The sequence below is a fragment of the Urocitellus parryii genome, chromosome 15 (assembly GCF_045843805.1).
Source record: "Urocitellus parryii isolate mUroPar1 chromosome 15, mUroPar1.hap1, whole genome shotgun sequence".
Lineage (NCBI taxonomy): Eukaryota > Metazoa > Chordata > Mammalia > Rodentia > Sciuridae > Urocitellus > Urocitellus parryii.
This window is the reverse complement of record NC_135545.1, coordinates 7149006-7164060: the sequence shown is the minus strand read 5'-3', so window position 1 is coordinate 7164060 and position 15055 is coordinate 7149006. Positions and strand designations below refer to the sequence as shown.

General features: G+C 50.6%; 1 protein-coding gene and 1 non-coding gene across 2 annotated transcripts; one reads left to right on the top strand and one right to left on the bottom strand.

The window, feature by feature from the left end:
• Positions 1 to 245: 245 nt before the first annotated feature.
• On the top strand, positions 246 to 14124 carry Rcn3 (reticulocalbin 3). Its single transcript, XM_026406338.2, has 7 exons — positions 246 to 315; positions 689 to 936; positions 3762 to 3964; positions 5611 to 5783; positions 10844 to 10904; positions 12855 to 13054; positions 13615 to 14124. The coding sequence occupies exons 2-7, from the start codon at positions 695 to 697 to the stop codon at positions 13720 to 13722; spliced, it is 987 nt and encodes a 328-aa protein (XP_026262123.1). The 5' UTR covers positions 246 to 315; positions 689 to 694; the 3' UTR covers positions 13723 to 14124.
• Trnaa-ugc (transfer RNA alanine (anticodon UGC)) lies at positions 7934 to 8009 on the bottom strand. Its single transcript has one exon. It is a non-coding gene; the product is annotated as a tRNA-Ala (tRNA).
• Positions 14125 to 15055: the final 931 nt, after the last annotated feature.

Here is a 15055-nt window from a genome sequence, read left to right as displayed (position 1 = left end):
TGAGGCCCGCTGGAGGTGGTCGCCCGGCGCCCCGACGCCTGCCGGGAGTTGTAGTTCTCCCCCGCCGCGTCGCTTCGGCGTGGCCCACCCGGCCTTCCCCCGTCGCCCCGTTGTCTTTTGTGGACGTGGCGAGGGGCTGCGGCGGCGCTCCCCGCGCTCACTGACCCCGCCCCCGGGACCCTCGCGCGCGCTCATTGGGCGGAGGGCGGGGCCTCTGCGCTCCCGGGGCGGGGCCTAACTGGAGAGTCGCCAAATTGGGCATCTTTGGAAGAAGGCACCGCGGAGTGTGGCGAGCGGACGGAAGCTGGCAACTCGGTAAAGGATGGGTTTGGGGGGCTCGGGTCAAGCTCAAGGGTCCTAGTCGGAACCCTTGGGGAGCCTCCCTGATCCTCCCTGGCCAACACTGTATCCTGCTCTTTGCGAGGGACGTGCGCCACGTCTCCTCCTGAACCCACGCCTCGGCTCTGGGATCCTTCTGGGACTCTTTCAGAAGATCTGGGCTCCACAGATGGAGTTACCTCAGAGTATCCTGCCCTTTCCCCCATCACCAGCCCTTCTTGAGCCAAAACATTTTGTAGTCAACTCCCATCTCTCTGTCCTGACCTAAGCAATCCCCTCCCTCCTCCGTCTGTCCCCTTTCTGTTTTCGTTCCTATGTTCCCTGACTCCTGGCCTCTGTCACTCCCCAGGGACAGATGATGTGGCAACTATCATTTCTGCTGCTTCTATTGCTGCTGAGGCGCGGGGCACTGGGGAAGCCGTCCCCTGACGCTGGCCCTCATGGCCAGGGGAGGGTGCACCAGGCGGCCCCTCTGAGCGAGGCCCCTCATGATGATGCCCACGGAAACTTCCAGTATGATCATGAGGCTTTCCTCGGACGAGAAGTGGCCAAGGAATTCGACCAGCTCAGCCCAGAGGAGAGCCAAGCTCGTCTGGGGTAGGAGAGAGATTTGGGGGTGGGAGTATTCAGAGGTGGGGGTTTGGGGGAAGAGATGATATCATTTATGAGGGGATAGAGGCAGGGGACTGGGAAAGAGATGGCATGGACTGGATAGGACTTTGGTTCTTTATGAGAATCCAAGAATAAAGTTCTACTTCTCCTCCTGGGGAAAATCACATGTAAATATTGAGGCCTCAAGTCAGACGCAGTGGTGCATGCCTGTAATCCCAGTGACTCGGCAGGGTGAGGCAGGTGGATGAAGGGTTCAAACCCAGCTTTAGCAAAAGCGAGGCCCTAACTAACTCAGTGAGACCCTGTCGCTAATGAAATATAAAAAGGGGGGTGGGGATGTGGCTCAATGGCTGAATGCCCCTGGGTTCAATCCCTAGTACAAAAAAATAAAATAAATAAAATAAAAAATAAGAAGCCTCAAGATATGACCTTTGAGGGCAGCAAAATCTGGAGTCCAGTTCTACCCCCACATGACTCTGTCTCTTTGTCGAAGATACCTCCCTTTCTTGAGCCTCGGTTCCCTGTTTTGTAAATGGGTCACCAGTTCACTGTGTCAGGGATCCACAGGGAAAATAAGATTTGGTGCAGATGGAGCCCAGCTAGGGGAGGAGGATGGCTGAGCCCTGAGTTTCAGGATGAGTCAGGTTGAATGGGGTCTTGTCTAATGTTTGTGTTGGGGAGATAAGGTCAGAGTGGATCTGGGGACATGAAGGCTATGCAACCATTCCCCACTCTTGAGTGTGCATTCTGATGATGCTCAATCAGCTCATAGATGTTTATTGAGCACCTATCATGTTCTGCATGATAAAGTCACAGCAGTGAACAAATCAGACAAAACCCACTGCCCATGTGAAGTTTACATTGTAGTGAGGGAGACAATAATAATCCAATAAGTATAAAATGCATCAAATAGAGAGAAATGCATCAGAGAAAAATAAAGCAAGGGAGGGAGGAGTGTGGGGGGGAAAGTTGGTGGAGGGAGAGGGTTGCAATTTTAAACAGGGGAGTGGGAGGAGTGGGAGGAGTGGGAGGGGGGCCTCAAGGAGAAAGCAATATCTCTGACCCATGTGAGTATCTGGAGGAGTAGCATTCTAGGCAGAGGGAATAGTAAGTGCATGGGCCCTGAGACTGCAGTGGGCCTGGTATGTTTGAGGAACAGTGAGGCCCATGTGGCTGGAAACAGTGAGCAATGGGGAGAGGAAGAGGGCAAAGAGGGAACAGAGGGGTCATATCCTGCTGGGCCTTTTGGATCATAGTGACAAGCTAAGCTGTTCTATGAATGAAATGAGAACCATAGAAGGCTCTGAGCAGAGGGAAGAGGTGAGCTGACTTAACAGAATTCCTCCAGCTGTTAGTGGGAAGAGACTCTAGGGAAGCAAGAAGCCGGAAGCCCGGCAAGGAAGCAATTGCAACAGTCCAAGCAGGAGACATGGTGATGGTGGCTAGATGAGGGTGGAGACCTAAGTGACCCGGGCAGGTGTGCAGGCTGGAAAATGTGAGTGGATGGGAATGGGTGAAGAGTAGTGAGGCTGGGCACTGCAGTGCACACCTGTAATCCCAGTGAGTGGGGAGGCTGAGGCAGGAGGACTGTAAGTGCAAAGTCAGCCTCAGTCACTTAGGGAGGCCCTAAGCAACTCAGTGAGAACCTGTTTCTAAATAAAATATAAAAAGGGGCTAAGGATGTGGCTCAGTGGTTAAGCACCCCTGGGTTCAATCCCTAGTATCAATTTATAATAATAATAACAATAATAACAACAACAACAGTGGTAGGACACTACACTTAGCACAGCACTAACTACAATGCCAAGCACTTTCAAGGTGCTGTACATAGTTTAATTTAGTTAATCCTTAAGTCACTCTGTCGAGTTGGTATTGTCATTTAGCTCCTTTTTACAGCGGGTTAAGTGAAGCACAGAGGGGAAGTCAGTTGCCCAAGGCCACCGAGCTGGCAAGAAGAGGAGGTAGGATTCGGGCCTAGAATGCCTGACTGTGGACCGAGAGGCATCTGGACTCTCAGAGCAGGATGTGAGTTCCGAGGACAGGGCCGGCCCTGATGGACCCTGGCAGAGACAGCCTGGCGCCTGTGGGGAACTGCAACTCCAGGAGGGCTGGGTGGTTGACCAGGACTGCGGCAGGGTCGCCAGGAGAGAGGGGAGGGGCTACAGAGTCCTCAGAAGAAGCCTAAAATGCCACCTAAAGTGGCCTGACATGCGACCGGGAGGCGCACTGCAGGCCAGCAGAACATGGAAAAGCAAGAGTTGCGGGGTTGCTTGTGAAAGACTCAGAGTGGAGCTGAAGGGAGAGGGACCTGAAATTGAACCGTGCAGCCAAGGGGAAGGGGCAGGACCTGAGACGGCGAGGGCTGGGGCTTCAGAGCCAGTCCTGGGACCCGTGCTGGGGCTTCAGAGCCAGTCCCGGGACCGATGCCCCACGGGCTAGGGGAGAATGGGATCCAGGCTCCTGCACCCCGCCCCACCTCGGTTCCGAGAGGTTGGAGCTGGTGCAGGGTGTGGGGTGAGGCCCCAGTGCAGGGCGTGGCGCTGAATCGTGCTGGGTCTTTTCACGCGACCCCAATTGGAAAGGGGAAGACTGGCCTCTGGGGGCGGCATCTTGGCCGAGAGGCGGGACCTGTGGCAAGCTCGGTCCCAAGTAACAAGTGTCCCTCCTGGATTCGCCCGCAGATGGTGGGCTGCATTTTCTGCTCTGCATGGGGGCGGGGTTCTATCTCGCTGGGGGCGTGGCTTTGTGCATGGGGCGGGGCCTGAGATGGGCGGGCCCAAGACTGACAGGTGCTCCTCCCTGACCTGCAGGCGGATCGTGGATCGCATGGACCGCGCTGGGGACGGGGACGGCTGGGTGTCGCTGGCCGAGCTTCGCTCGTGGATAGCGCACACGCAGCAGCGACATATACGCGACTCGGTGAGCGCGGCCTGGGACACGTACGACACGGACCGCGACGGGCGTGTGGGTTGGGAGGAGCTGCGCAACGCCACCTATGGCCACTACGCGCCCGGTACGCGGCGAGACTCCCCACAGCACACTGTGACCCTGACCATCTTGACCCTTCGTCTTGAGGACCCTGAGCCCATTACAAAGAATTCCTACCTTTGCCCCGATCCACTTTTAGGACCCGTCACTCCTGAAACTCCCTATTTCCACCTGTTGCTTTTTGTTCTGATTTCCACACCTCTATGACCCGGTGACTGGCGACTTTACATCTCTGGCCAGGGACACCTGCTTGGTTTTCCTGATCCCTGACCTGTGACTTCATCCTAAAATTCTCAAAGCCATTTGCCCTGACCTCTGACTCGTAGTTTTTCCTGTCTGTTCCAACACCCCAGCCCCAGGCCCCTCAGGGCTCTTACTTTCTCCCTCCTGCCTCCGGGCCTCACCCCTTTCACTGCTGCCCGCTCTCCAGGGGGCTTTCCACACTGAGAGCTGACTCTGGCCCTTTCCTCCTCAAGGATCCCGTGGGTCCCCAGGAGACTGTCGCAGGTCCTGCCTGGCCTTTCTAACTCTACAGCTTTTGTTTTTTGATATATATATTTCAGTTGTAGATGGTTACAGTACCTTGTTTTATTCATTTTTATGGCGCTGAGACAGATCCAGCGCCTTGCTCGTGCGAGGCAAGCGCTGAGCCGCAACCCCAGCCCCTCTCCAGCTTTTTTTTTTTTTAAATATTTTTTAGTTACCAACGGACCTTTATTTTATTTATTGATATGTGGTGCTGAGAGTCAAACCCAGCGCCTCACACATGCTAGAAACGCGCTCTGCCTCTGAGCCACAACCCCAGCCCCCAGCTTTTTTTTGGGGGGGTGCCAGGGATTGAACTCAGGGGCACTGACCACTGAGCCACACCCCAGCCCTATTGTCTCACGGAGTTGCTGAGCGCCTCACTTTTGCTGAGGCTGGCTTTGAACTCTGGATCCTTCTGCCTCAGCCTCTTGAGCTGCTGAGGTTACAAGCCTGCGCCACCGCGCTGGCCCCAGCTTTGTTTTTTATTTTTAAAAACTTTTTTGTGTGTGTGTGGTACTGGGGATTATTATGCATGTGAGGCAAGCCCTCTACCAACTGAGCTATATCCCCAGCCCTACTTTTTTTTTTTTTTTTTTTTTGCATTTTTCTGCCCCAATGGATCATGTGTGGTTTCCTCCACCTCACCAACACTCAGATCTCTACACTCTGCACATACCGTTCCCTCTGAAATGCCCATTTTCCTCCTCTGTCAAGGAACCTAAGTTAGTACAACTTATCACATCAGAGCAGGACTTTGGGGCCAAATGGCTGAGTGTCAACTCAAAGTCCACTGTTCCTGCTTGCAGGCCCTTGGGGCAAGTTATTCCTTTTTTGGGACTCAATTTTCTCATTCAGGAAGTGAGAATAAATGGAAGAACCCACTTTATTTGCTTTTTGGAGGATTAAATGTAATACTGTAGGTAAAGTGTTTAACATAAAATAAATAATATACTCTCTATATAGCTAATATATAGAGTATATTATAAATGTATATAATAATTTTATATACAATATATGTAAATATATATAAATTATTGATATATATTAATTCTTTTGACTCCCATGGAAGTCTTCTCGTCTCCCGAGTTGGGTCTCCTTTGTCCCTTCCTAAGCTGTCTCTCATAGAGCTCTGTCCTTGTCCAGGGGAAGAATTTCATGATGTAGAGGATGCGGAGACCTATAAGAAGATGCTGGCTCGGGATGAGCGACGTTTCCGGGTGGCTGACCAGGATGGGGACTCCATGGCCACTCGCGAGGAGCTGACAGCCTTCCTACACCCAGAGGAGTTTCCTCACATGCGGGACATCGTGATCGCTGTGAGTGAGGGTGGGAGGAATCCACTCCCTGCCTCAGACCCACGGTGTGATCCCAGGTCCCGCCTCCCGGACTTACCTGGGGCAGATAGATAGTCACCTTGGTTCCCTGCATCTTCCCCAGGAAACCCAGGCCACGAACATATCAGAGGAAGGTAACACTTCCCATTTTAACTTCCCGATGCCCAGTGTCTAATCTCTCCTTGCCAGACCTTTGTATGCTCACATTTGGGATCCAGGTCCCCAGCCTGCTCTCAGACTCTGAGACAACTCTTGCTAGTCCCTGTAATTTACAATTTCTTACAAGTTTTTGCCAAAACCTGGTCTATCATATAGCGAAAGGACTCCTCTTTCCCTTCTACTGGGGATTGAACCCAGGGGCACGTTAACACTAAGCTACATCCCCAGCCCTTTTTATTTCTTATTTAGAGACAGGGTCTTGTTAAGTTGCCCAGGCTGACCTCAAACTTGTATTACTACTGTCTCAGACTCCCGAGTCTCTGGGATTACAGGAATGTACCACTGTACCCAGCAAGATTTTTTTTTTTCTTATTATTAAAAAGTAGGGCTGGGAATCCCAGAGGCTAAGGCAGGAGGACTACAAGGTCAAAACCAGCCTCAGCAACTTAGCAAGATCCTGTCTCAAAATAGAAAATAAAAAAGGCTGGGGATGTGGCTCACTGGTTAACAACCACTAGGTTCAACCTCTGGTACCCACTACCCCCTGCCAGTGGGAGAGTGCTTGCCTAGCAGGCATCCCTCGGCTCTATCTCAGTACTGGAAAAAAATAAAAGACTTAATATTTCATAACCTATTTCAGAACAGTTTTAGGTTCATGGTGGAACTGAGTGGAACAGAGTGCTAAGGGGTTTCTAATGTGTCCCTGCCCCACCCCATGGAGCCTCCCTGACTATCAACATCCCCTACCAGATGGTACATGCCTTGCAGTTGAGGATACTACATCGATATATATCACTGTCTCCCAGAATCCATAGTTTAATTAGGACTCACTCTTAGTGGAAGAAATTTTTACTCATGTTCACCATACTTTTCACCATTTTCCGGTATTTTAAAAATCTTCTCAAATATTTCTCAAATAAGTAACATATGTATGTGGTTAAATGCCCAAAAGATACAAAAAAGATGAGTAATCTCTTCCCCTCGCCTGTTTCCCCATCACGACCTCCCAGTCCCATCCGCATAAGTAACCCCTTTCTTGTGTCCCCATTCTCAATGCTTCTCCAAGGAACTATGAAAAGGTGATTAGAACAGGGACTCTGGGGCCAGATGGCCTGGGTTCAGATCCTGGCCCTGCAAGCTGCACAACTGTGTGACCTTAGGCAAGTTACTTGACTTCCCTGGAACTTAATGTCCTCATTTGTAAAATGGTGGTGCTAATAATGGGCCCAAAATCAAAGGTTGCCATTGGGACTAGATGAGTCAGTAGAGGGAAAACTGTAAAACTGGCCTGTGGTAAATGCACCTTATACTTTTACAGACAGAATCACTTTTTGTATGAGTGGTGCTAGGACTAGGGTAAGTGCTCTACCACTGAGCCACACCTCCAGGCAACTATGATTTTTTTATTATGATTATTATTTTTATATCAGAAACATGCATATCTTCTCTTTTTTTTTTTAAAGAGAGAGTGAGAAAGAGAGAGAGAGAGAGAGAGAGAGAGAGAGAATTTTTTAATGTTTATTTTTTAGTTTTTGGCGGACACAACATCTTTGTTGGTATGTGGTGCTGAGGATCGAACCCGGGCCGCACGCATGCCAGGCGAGCGCGCTACCGCTTGAGCCACATCCCCAGCCCCTGGACCTTTATTTTATTTATTGATACATGGTGCTGAGAATTGAACCCAGTGCTTCACACATGCTAGGCAAGCACTCTGCCACTGAGCCACAACCCCACCCTTTTTTAGGGGGATGATACTAGGGATTGAATTCAGGGGCACTCAACCACTGAGCCACATCCCCAGCCCTATTTTGTATTTTATTTAGAGACAGGGTCTCACTGAATAGCTTAGTGCCTCACTTTTGCTGAGGCTGGCTTTGAACTTGTGATCCTCCTATCTTAGCCGGAGGGCGGGGGGGGGGATTACAGGCCTGTGCCACTGCATCCAGCCCTTCTCTTCTTCTTCTTTTTTTTTTTGGTGATGCTGGGGATCGAACCCAGGGCCTTGTGCATGCAAGGCAAGCACTCTACCAACTGAGCTATATCTCCACCCTCTGGCCCTTCTTTATCTCCCTTTTTATATAATCATTAGCACACTCTATTATGTTTCCCCCATATTCTGTTTTTTCACTTAACAATGTATTTTCTTTAAAAAAAATACATCTTTGAGTGTTGTCACGTCTCATGACTAAAACACTCAGGGTCACTCCAGGTGAACTGGGCTACACGAAATAATCACACAGGGACAGAGAAATACCTTTTTCTTTGGGTCTTGTGTCGGCTCCTCCGACCTTAGGGGTCCATGGAAAGAAAGAGAAAGAGAGAGAGAGAGAAAGAGAGAGCGCTGACCCCTTTTATTGGGGAGAAGCCATTCCAATGAGGCAAGGGGTGAGGTTTCAGGGGGTTGATGTCTGCTGTCAGCAGGTTGACTGACATCTAGGGAGGCCACGCCCATCTCATGACTGTGTGGGATCCAGTCAGAGCAAGCAAAAAGACCAGAGCAAGCCCCCAAACAGAGAGGCCACGTGGGTCCAGGCCACTTTGAGCGCTCAACGCCCATCACTCACACACACACAGCCCATGGCTGGCTTTTGCCACATCTCCACATTCTCATCACTCAAAGCCAAGGGGCACTGGGTTCCTATGTGGCAGCTCCCGACAGAGGGTGTTCTGTATACACTTATGAGAAACGGTCCAATCCTCTTTTTTTTTTTTTTTTAGTTGTATATGGATGCAAGATCTTTACATTTTATTCATTTATTTATTTTTTAAACGTAGTGTTGAGGATTGAACCCAGGGCCTCAAGCATGCGAGGCAAGTGCTCTACCACTGAGCCACAACCCAGCTCCTGGTCTAATCCTTTTTGTAGCTACATAGTATTCCTGCAGCTGTGCTGTAATTTGCTTAACGGGATCTGTTGCAAGGCCACTGGGCTTGGTTCTGGTTGCTGCTGTTACACAGAAAGCAGAATAACCTTGAACAAATGGGTCACTGTTACACACATCAGTAGAAATACCTGTACTGCTGGCATGAAACTGCTGGGTCAAGAAGATGTGAATATGTAGCCATATTTATTGAACGTTATTTGTTCAGCTTCACAACAGCCCTTGGAGGTGGGGCTTCTGGTTCAGAGATATATGCCGAGGCCCAGAGAGGAGTGTGGCATCTTGCTGCCCAGGGACATTGGCCAGCCTAGTCTGATCCACAGACTCCCCATCCCATAAAGCCCAACCTCCTTCTCTTACAGCAGATAATATTGCAACGTCCCTTTATCCTCCCAAGTTTACATCATTGGAGAAATGCTACCTGAGCATGTCCTGCAGCAGACACCCTTCTGACCCCTGCCACCTTGATTTAACCATCATGGCAATCCATGCAGCTGGGCTGTCGTTTTTGTTTTATAGCTAAGGATAGCGAGGCACAGAAAGGTAAGGTGACTTGGCTGATAGCACCCAGATGAGAAATGATAGGACTTGGATTCAAATGCAGAATCCATTGTCTAAAGCAGGGGTCAGCAAACGATAGCTCTCAGTTGAAATCTGGCCCATAGCCTGTTTTTGCAAATAAGGTTTTATTGTAACACAGCAATAGGCATTTACTTCCCTAGTGTGTGTGACTGATTTCAGAGTGCAAGTGCAGAGTCGAATCATCACAACAGAAACTGTGCAATATGAAAAAAACAGAACTGCTGACTGTCTGACCTTTTCCATAAAAAGTGCCTAAATTGTGGTCTAAACTGATTTCTGTCTGCTTTTATGTTTATGGACAATGTTACCTACTACACACTGGATTTCAAAACATGAATATCAGCTGCAACTTTACTGTAGAATAAAAACTAAAAGAATATCATTCACAATAAATAATAGGGATTTCACTATGTTAGTGTTGTAGATTTATCAGATTTAGAAACCATACAGGACAGCTGGGTGTGGTGGTGCACATTGTAATCCCAGCGGCTCAGGCAGAGGGATAGCAAGTTCAAAGCCAGCCTCAGCAATTTACCAAGGCCCTAAGCAACTCAGTGAGACCCTGTCTCTAAATAAAACACAAAATAGGGCTGGGGATGTGGCTCAGTGGTCGGGTGACCCTGAATTCAATCCCCAGTACCCTCCCCAGCAAAATAGTATTTTCCATACAATATTTTATCTTAGTAAAAGTATATATCCCCTACAACATTTGGGACATATTTATACTGAGCAACAATTTGCTTATTTGAAATACAGATAGAACTCATCCTGTAATATAAGTATACCCAACATATTGGGTGGAAATTATACTAAAGAATTATTTTTTGTTGTTCTGGAATTCAACTGTAATTGGTGTGCTGTATTTTATCTGTCCATTCTAAATTTTTAGTTGGAACTTAACTGCTCAGAGACATGGGGTCTCAGATGTCTGCACTATCTTATAATAAACTAATTTGAATGTAAAAGTGGGGAACAGAAGCTGTTTAGTTCAAGAAGTCAAGAAAAAGCAGAGTAGAGATGTTGAGGGTGCATCAGAACAGCCCATAAGTGCGCTGTGCCTGTAGATAAAGCAGACTGAGGGTCTGGGTTCTGCTAAAGGTGAAGGGGTCTCTGCCTTACGCATGTGTTGTTGGGGCATGAGAGAGTGGTTAGGGAGGCAGACGTGAACCTACGTAGTGCTGGACATTGGGGTCCCCTGGCTCTTGCCCACTAAGTGCAGGTTGTGGCTACACCATCATGAACCCCAGAAAGTTCCTAAATTTCCTACATGCCCCCCACTATTGCAGCTGCTCCATTGCTTGCCCCACAGCCATCCCAGAGCCAATTTCCCCAAGAGAACTTCACATCCAGACCCCAGGTTCCAGCCACCCTTGGGAGACGGGTGCACTGAGCTCCCACCCGATTCCTCTTTCTTTCTAGGAAACCTTGGAAGACCTGGACAAGAACAAAGATGGCTATGTGCAAGTGGAGGAGTACATTGGTGAGTGGAACCCATTTCTGTGGTGCGCCTGTCCTTCCTGTGCGTGGCGGCACCAGGTACATACTGTCTGTAGGAGAGCAGCCGCCCTCTGAAGCGGAGACGAGGACACTGCTTCAGTCCCTGCTTCACCTGGCGTTTACCCAGCACCTTCTGTTCAATTATTTATTTAATTCTGGTACTGGGGATTAAATTCAGGTGCTCTATCATTTAGCCACATCCCCAGCTCTTTTATGTTTTGAGACAGGGTCTAGGTTGCTGAGGGTGGCCTCAAACTTTCAATCCTCCTGCCTCAGCCTCCTGAGTCTCTGGCTGGTGTATTACTTTGGCTCCATTGTAAAGTAGAGCCATTATAAGTTGGACTTCATCTCCCCTGACCGAGATCACCTCCTGCCCCTCCTAGTGGGCAGGACTTGAGTGGGGGCAGGCAGCCCCAAGTTCCCATCCTGATGCCCAGGCTGGGCTGCTTCCCTTCCCTGGGGGCTCCAGGGACCCATGGGTGGGCAGGACCCCAAGATCCCCCAAAGAAATGTAACTGCTCAAAGGTGCAAGGAAGCGAATGAGGGAAGAGGACTGAGCTCACACCTGACCCCCTGGGGATGGAGTCAGAGAAGATGGGGGTAGCCGGGTGTCAGCTGTGAGCCTCCTGCCGCTCCCCACCTGCCACCTTCCAGCCCCACGACTGTCACTGAGCCCCATAATGGCTCTGTGCCTTGGTCTCCTCATCTATAAATAGGGGTGATACAGCCCCCGCCATGTGTACCCACACATGTGAGTTAACTCATGAGCAGGTCTTGGCCACGGACACATGGGCTGGGAAACACTGGCTTCTGTCAGGGTGATCAGCCTGGGTTTCCTCTTGGGGTGACAAAAGCATTCTGGAATTAGATAGAAGTCTGGTTTCACAGCATTGTGAATGTACTAAATGTCAGTAATGGGAAATTTTGTTATATGTTTTCTTTTTTCTTTTTTTGGTGCTGGGGATTGAACCCAAGGCCTTGTACATGCAAGGCGAGTACTCTACCAACTGAGCTACATCCCCAGCCCCTATTTTTTTTTTAACCACAATTAAGAGCTGCACACAACTCCCACCACTGTGATCATTTCCTATAGGAAAGAATCAAAGCTGGCCTGGAGCAGTGGTGCAGGCATATAATCCCAGCGACTTGGGAGGCTGAAGCAGGAGCATTGCAAGTTCAAAGCCAGTCTCAGTAATAACAAGGCACTAAGCAACTCAGTGAGACCCTGTCTCTAAATAAAATATAAAATAGGTCTGAGGATGTGGCTCAGTGGTTGAGTGCCCCTGAGTTTAATCCCTGTACCCCCCCCAAAAAAAAAAAGAATCAAAGTTGAGCACGGTGGCACACCCTTATAATTCAGCAGTTTGGGAGGCTGAGGCAGGAGTATTGCAAGCTTGAGGCCAGCCTCAGCAATGTAGCAAGACTCTGTCTCAAAATAACAAATGAAAAGGGCTTGGGGTGTAGCTCAGTAGTTGAATGCCTCTGGGTTCCAGCCCCAATAAAAAAAAAAAAAAAGAAGAAGAAGAAGAAGAAGAAAGAATTGAAGCCAATGAGAGACTCCTACGAGGACAAATTAGAGCCAGCCAGACTGTTCTGAGGGAAGGTTCTAGTATTTCCTGTTTTCTGGCCTTCTTTCTCCCTCCTCAAAGGTCTGCTCTGGGCCAGGCTCTGGGCCACCCAACTCACAGTATCATGTGTGCATTAACCAGATCTGTCATTCAGTCAATTAAGCAAATCAATTTCATATGCTACACAGTGATCGCCTGGAAGTCGGGTTTGTTACTAATTCCAGTTAAACAGAAGGAAAACTAAGAGTGAAGTGAGTTGCCCCAGGTCGTGGGCCAGGAAGTGTCAGAGCCACGGTTGGATCCCAGGCCTGCTGGGCCCCCAGAGCTGCCCCTGACCTCACCGGTTCTCTCTGTCCTGGTCCCAGCCGATCTGTACTCGGAGGAGCCTGGCGAGGAGGAGCCGGCCTGGGTGCAGACAGAGCGGCAGCAGTTCCGGGACTTCCGGGATCTCAACAAGGACGGGCGGCTGGATGGCAACGAGGTCGGTCACTGGGTGCTGCCACCCTCCCAGGACCAGCCACTGGTGGAGGCCAACCACCTGCTGCACGAGAGCGACACAGACAAGGTGTGCAGTGGGGCAAGGCAGGCGCTCGGGAGGGTGCTGGGCTGCTGTGTGGCCATGGGCCCGACCTGGGCAGTGGAGGGATAAAGACAGAGGGACAGAAGCTGGGTGCAGTGGCCCACGCCTGTGATCCCAGCCTCTCAGGAGGCTGAGGCAGGAGGACTGCAGGTTCAAGGCCAGCCAGCCTTGGCAATTTAGTGAGACCCTGTCTCAAAAAAAAAAAAAAAAAAACAAACAAAAAAAACCTGGTGATAGGAGTCAGCGACAGAGCAGCCTGGGTCCAGTCCTCAGTGCTACAAAAGACAAAAGAAAAGTAGGAAAAGAAGGGAAAAAAGAAAGGAGGAAAGGAAGGAAAAGCGGCGGGGATGTCACTCAGTGAGAGCACCCTGGGCAGGCGCAATCCCAGTTCCAGAAAAAAAAAAAAAAAAAAAGATGGATGGAGACCCAGCGGGAGAGGGGATAGAGATGGGGGAAGGGACACAGACCCGAGGGACATACTTAGACGCAGGCAGGGGTCCCACAAGCAGAGCAGTTGTCCCTCTGACCTCTGACCCTCCCTCCAGGACGGGCGTCTGAGCAAAGCCGAGATCCTGGGCAACTGGAACATGTTCGTGGGCAGCCAGGCCACCAACTACGGGGAGGACCTGACCCGGCATCACGATGAGCTCTGAGGCCCAGCATGCCCACTCCAGCCCATGGTCCCACCGGGTGACCTGAGGAGGGGCCGCAGCGGCCAGCCCCCTCCAATGCAGCCCTGCAGGATGTGGACTTATCCCCATGGCCCCTGGCCCCTGGGCTCTCAGGGATCCACCTGTGTCAGCTCCTCTCCCCAAGATACCTGGGGCCCGCCCCACCCAGGGTCTCTCTATTTCTCACCGGCAGAATCTTCCAGCCCAGATCCAGGGGCCCTCCCCTCCGGTTTGGTTTCCAAGAACCTCCTCTAACTGCTCCAGCCCCAAATCTGAGCCTCGACCACAATACAGAGACTCACCAGGGCCTCCCTGGGCCCCCGCACTGCCAGGAGGACGCCTCCCCTCTGCAGGGAGGCAATAAAATCCAGCCCTGGGACCTTGTCTGTGTGTCCGTCTCTCTGAGCAGCTGTGATGGGCAGGGAGCATGCCGGATCTGGGGTTCAGGCAGGAGGGGACAAAACACTTCAAGGAAGGGTGCTGGTGTGGGTGGGGCTTGAGGGTGTTTGTGAGATGAATAATAACAAGCAGCCTGGACCCTGCAGCCTGCACAAGCCGGCCAGGAAGCCCTGTCCTGGGGGAGGAAGGAGACACATCAGCATCAAGTACTGTTCAGAGTGAGAGACGCTATAAAGCAGGGTAAGCAGAGAGCTCGTGTGACTGGGAAAGGCCTCAGCGGTGAGCAGGGTGAGGGCACAGGGAAAGACAAGTTCCAAGGCCCTGAGGCAGGAGTGGGCCTGGTGTGTCTGAGCATGGGGCGGGCAGCGCAGCTGGAAATGAAAGGGCAGGAGGGGAAGGGCAGGAGGCCATGGCAGAAAGGGGCTGGCTGTGGTCAGGTCCTGGTGCTACCTACTTGGTAGAATGTGAAAGAGAGACCCAGAGGGGGCAGGGACAGAATTTACTCTGACATGAGAGCCACTGGAGGGACCTGGACTGAGGAGGGTTAAAACAGGGACTTCTGGGGCTGGGGATGTGGCTCAAGCGGTAGCGCACTCGCTTTATTTTTTAGTTTTCAGCGGACACAACATCTTTGCTTGTACGTGGTGCTGAGGATCAAACCCGGGCCGCACGCATGCCAGGCGAGCGCGCTACCGCTTGAGCCACATCCCCAGCCCCTAAATGGGTTTTTAAAATAATAAATAATATAGCTTATCAATTTTAACAATGTATCACAATAATGCAAGACCCAACACTACGGGGCCTGGAATGAAGCTCAGTGTAGAGCGCTTGCCTACCATGCATGACACCCTCAATTTGATCCCCAGCACTACAAAAAATAATAATAATTAATGATGATGGTGGTGATGGAAACATG

What these genes read in the sequence shown, in the direction of transcription:
- Rcn3 (XM_026406338.2), top strand. Translation starts at nt 695, where the DNA reads ATGATGTGGCAACTATCATTTCTGCTGCTTCTATTGCTGCTGAGGCGC. An exon ending in GAGAGCCAAGCTCGTCTGGG is followed by an intron (nt 937 to 3,761) that starts GTAGGAGAGAGA and finishes CCTGACCTGCAG; the next exon opens with GCGGATCGTGGATCGCATGG. An exon ending in GCAAGTGGAGGAGTACATTG is followed by an intron (nt 10,905 to 12,854) that starts GTGAGTGGAACC and finishes TCCTGGTCCCAG; the next exon opens with CCGATCTGTACTCGGAGGAG.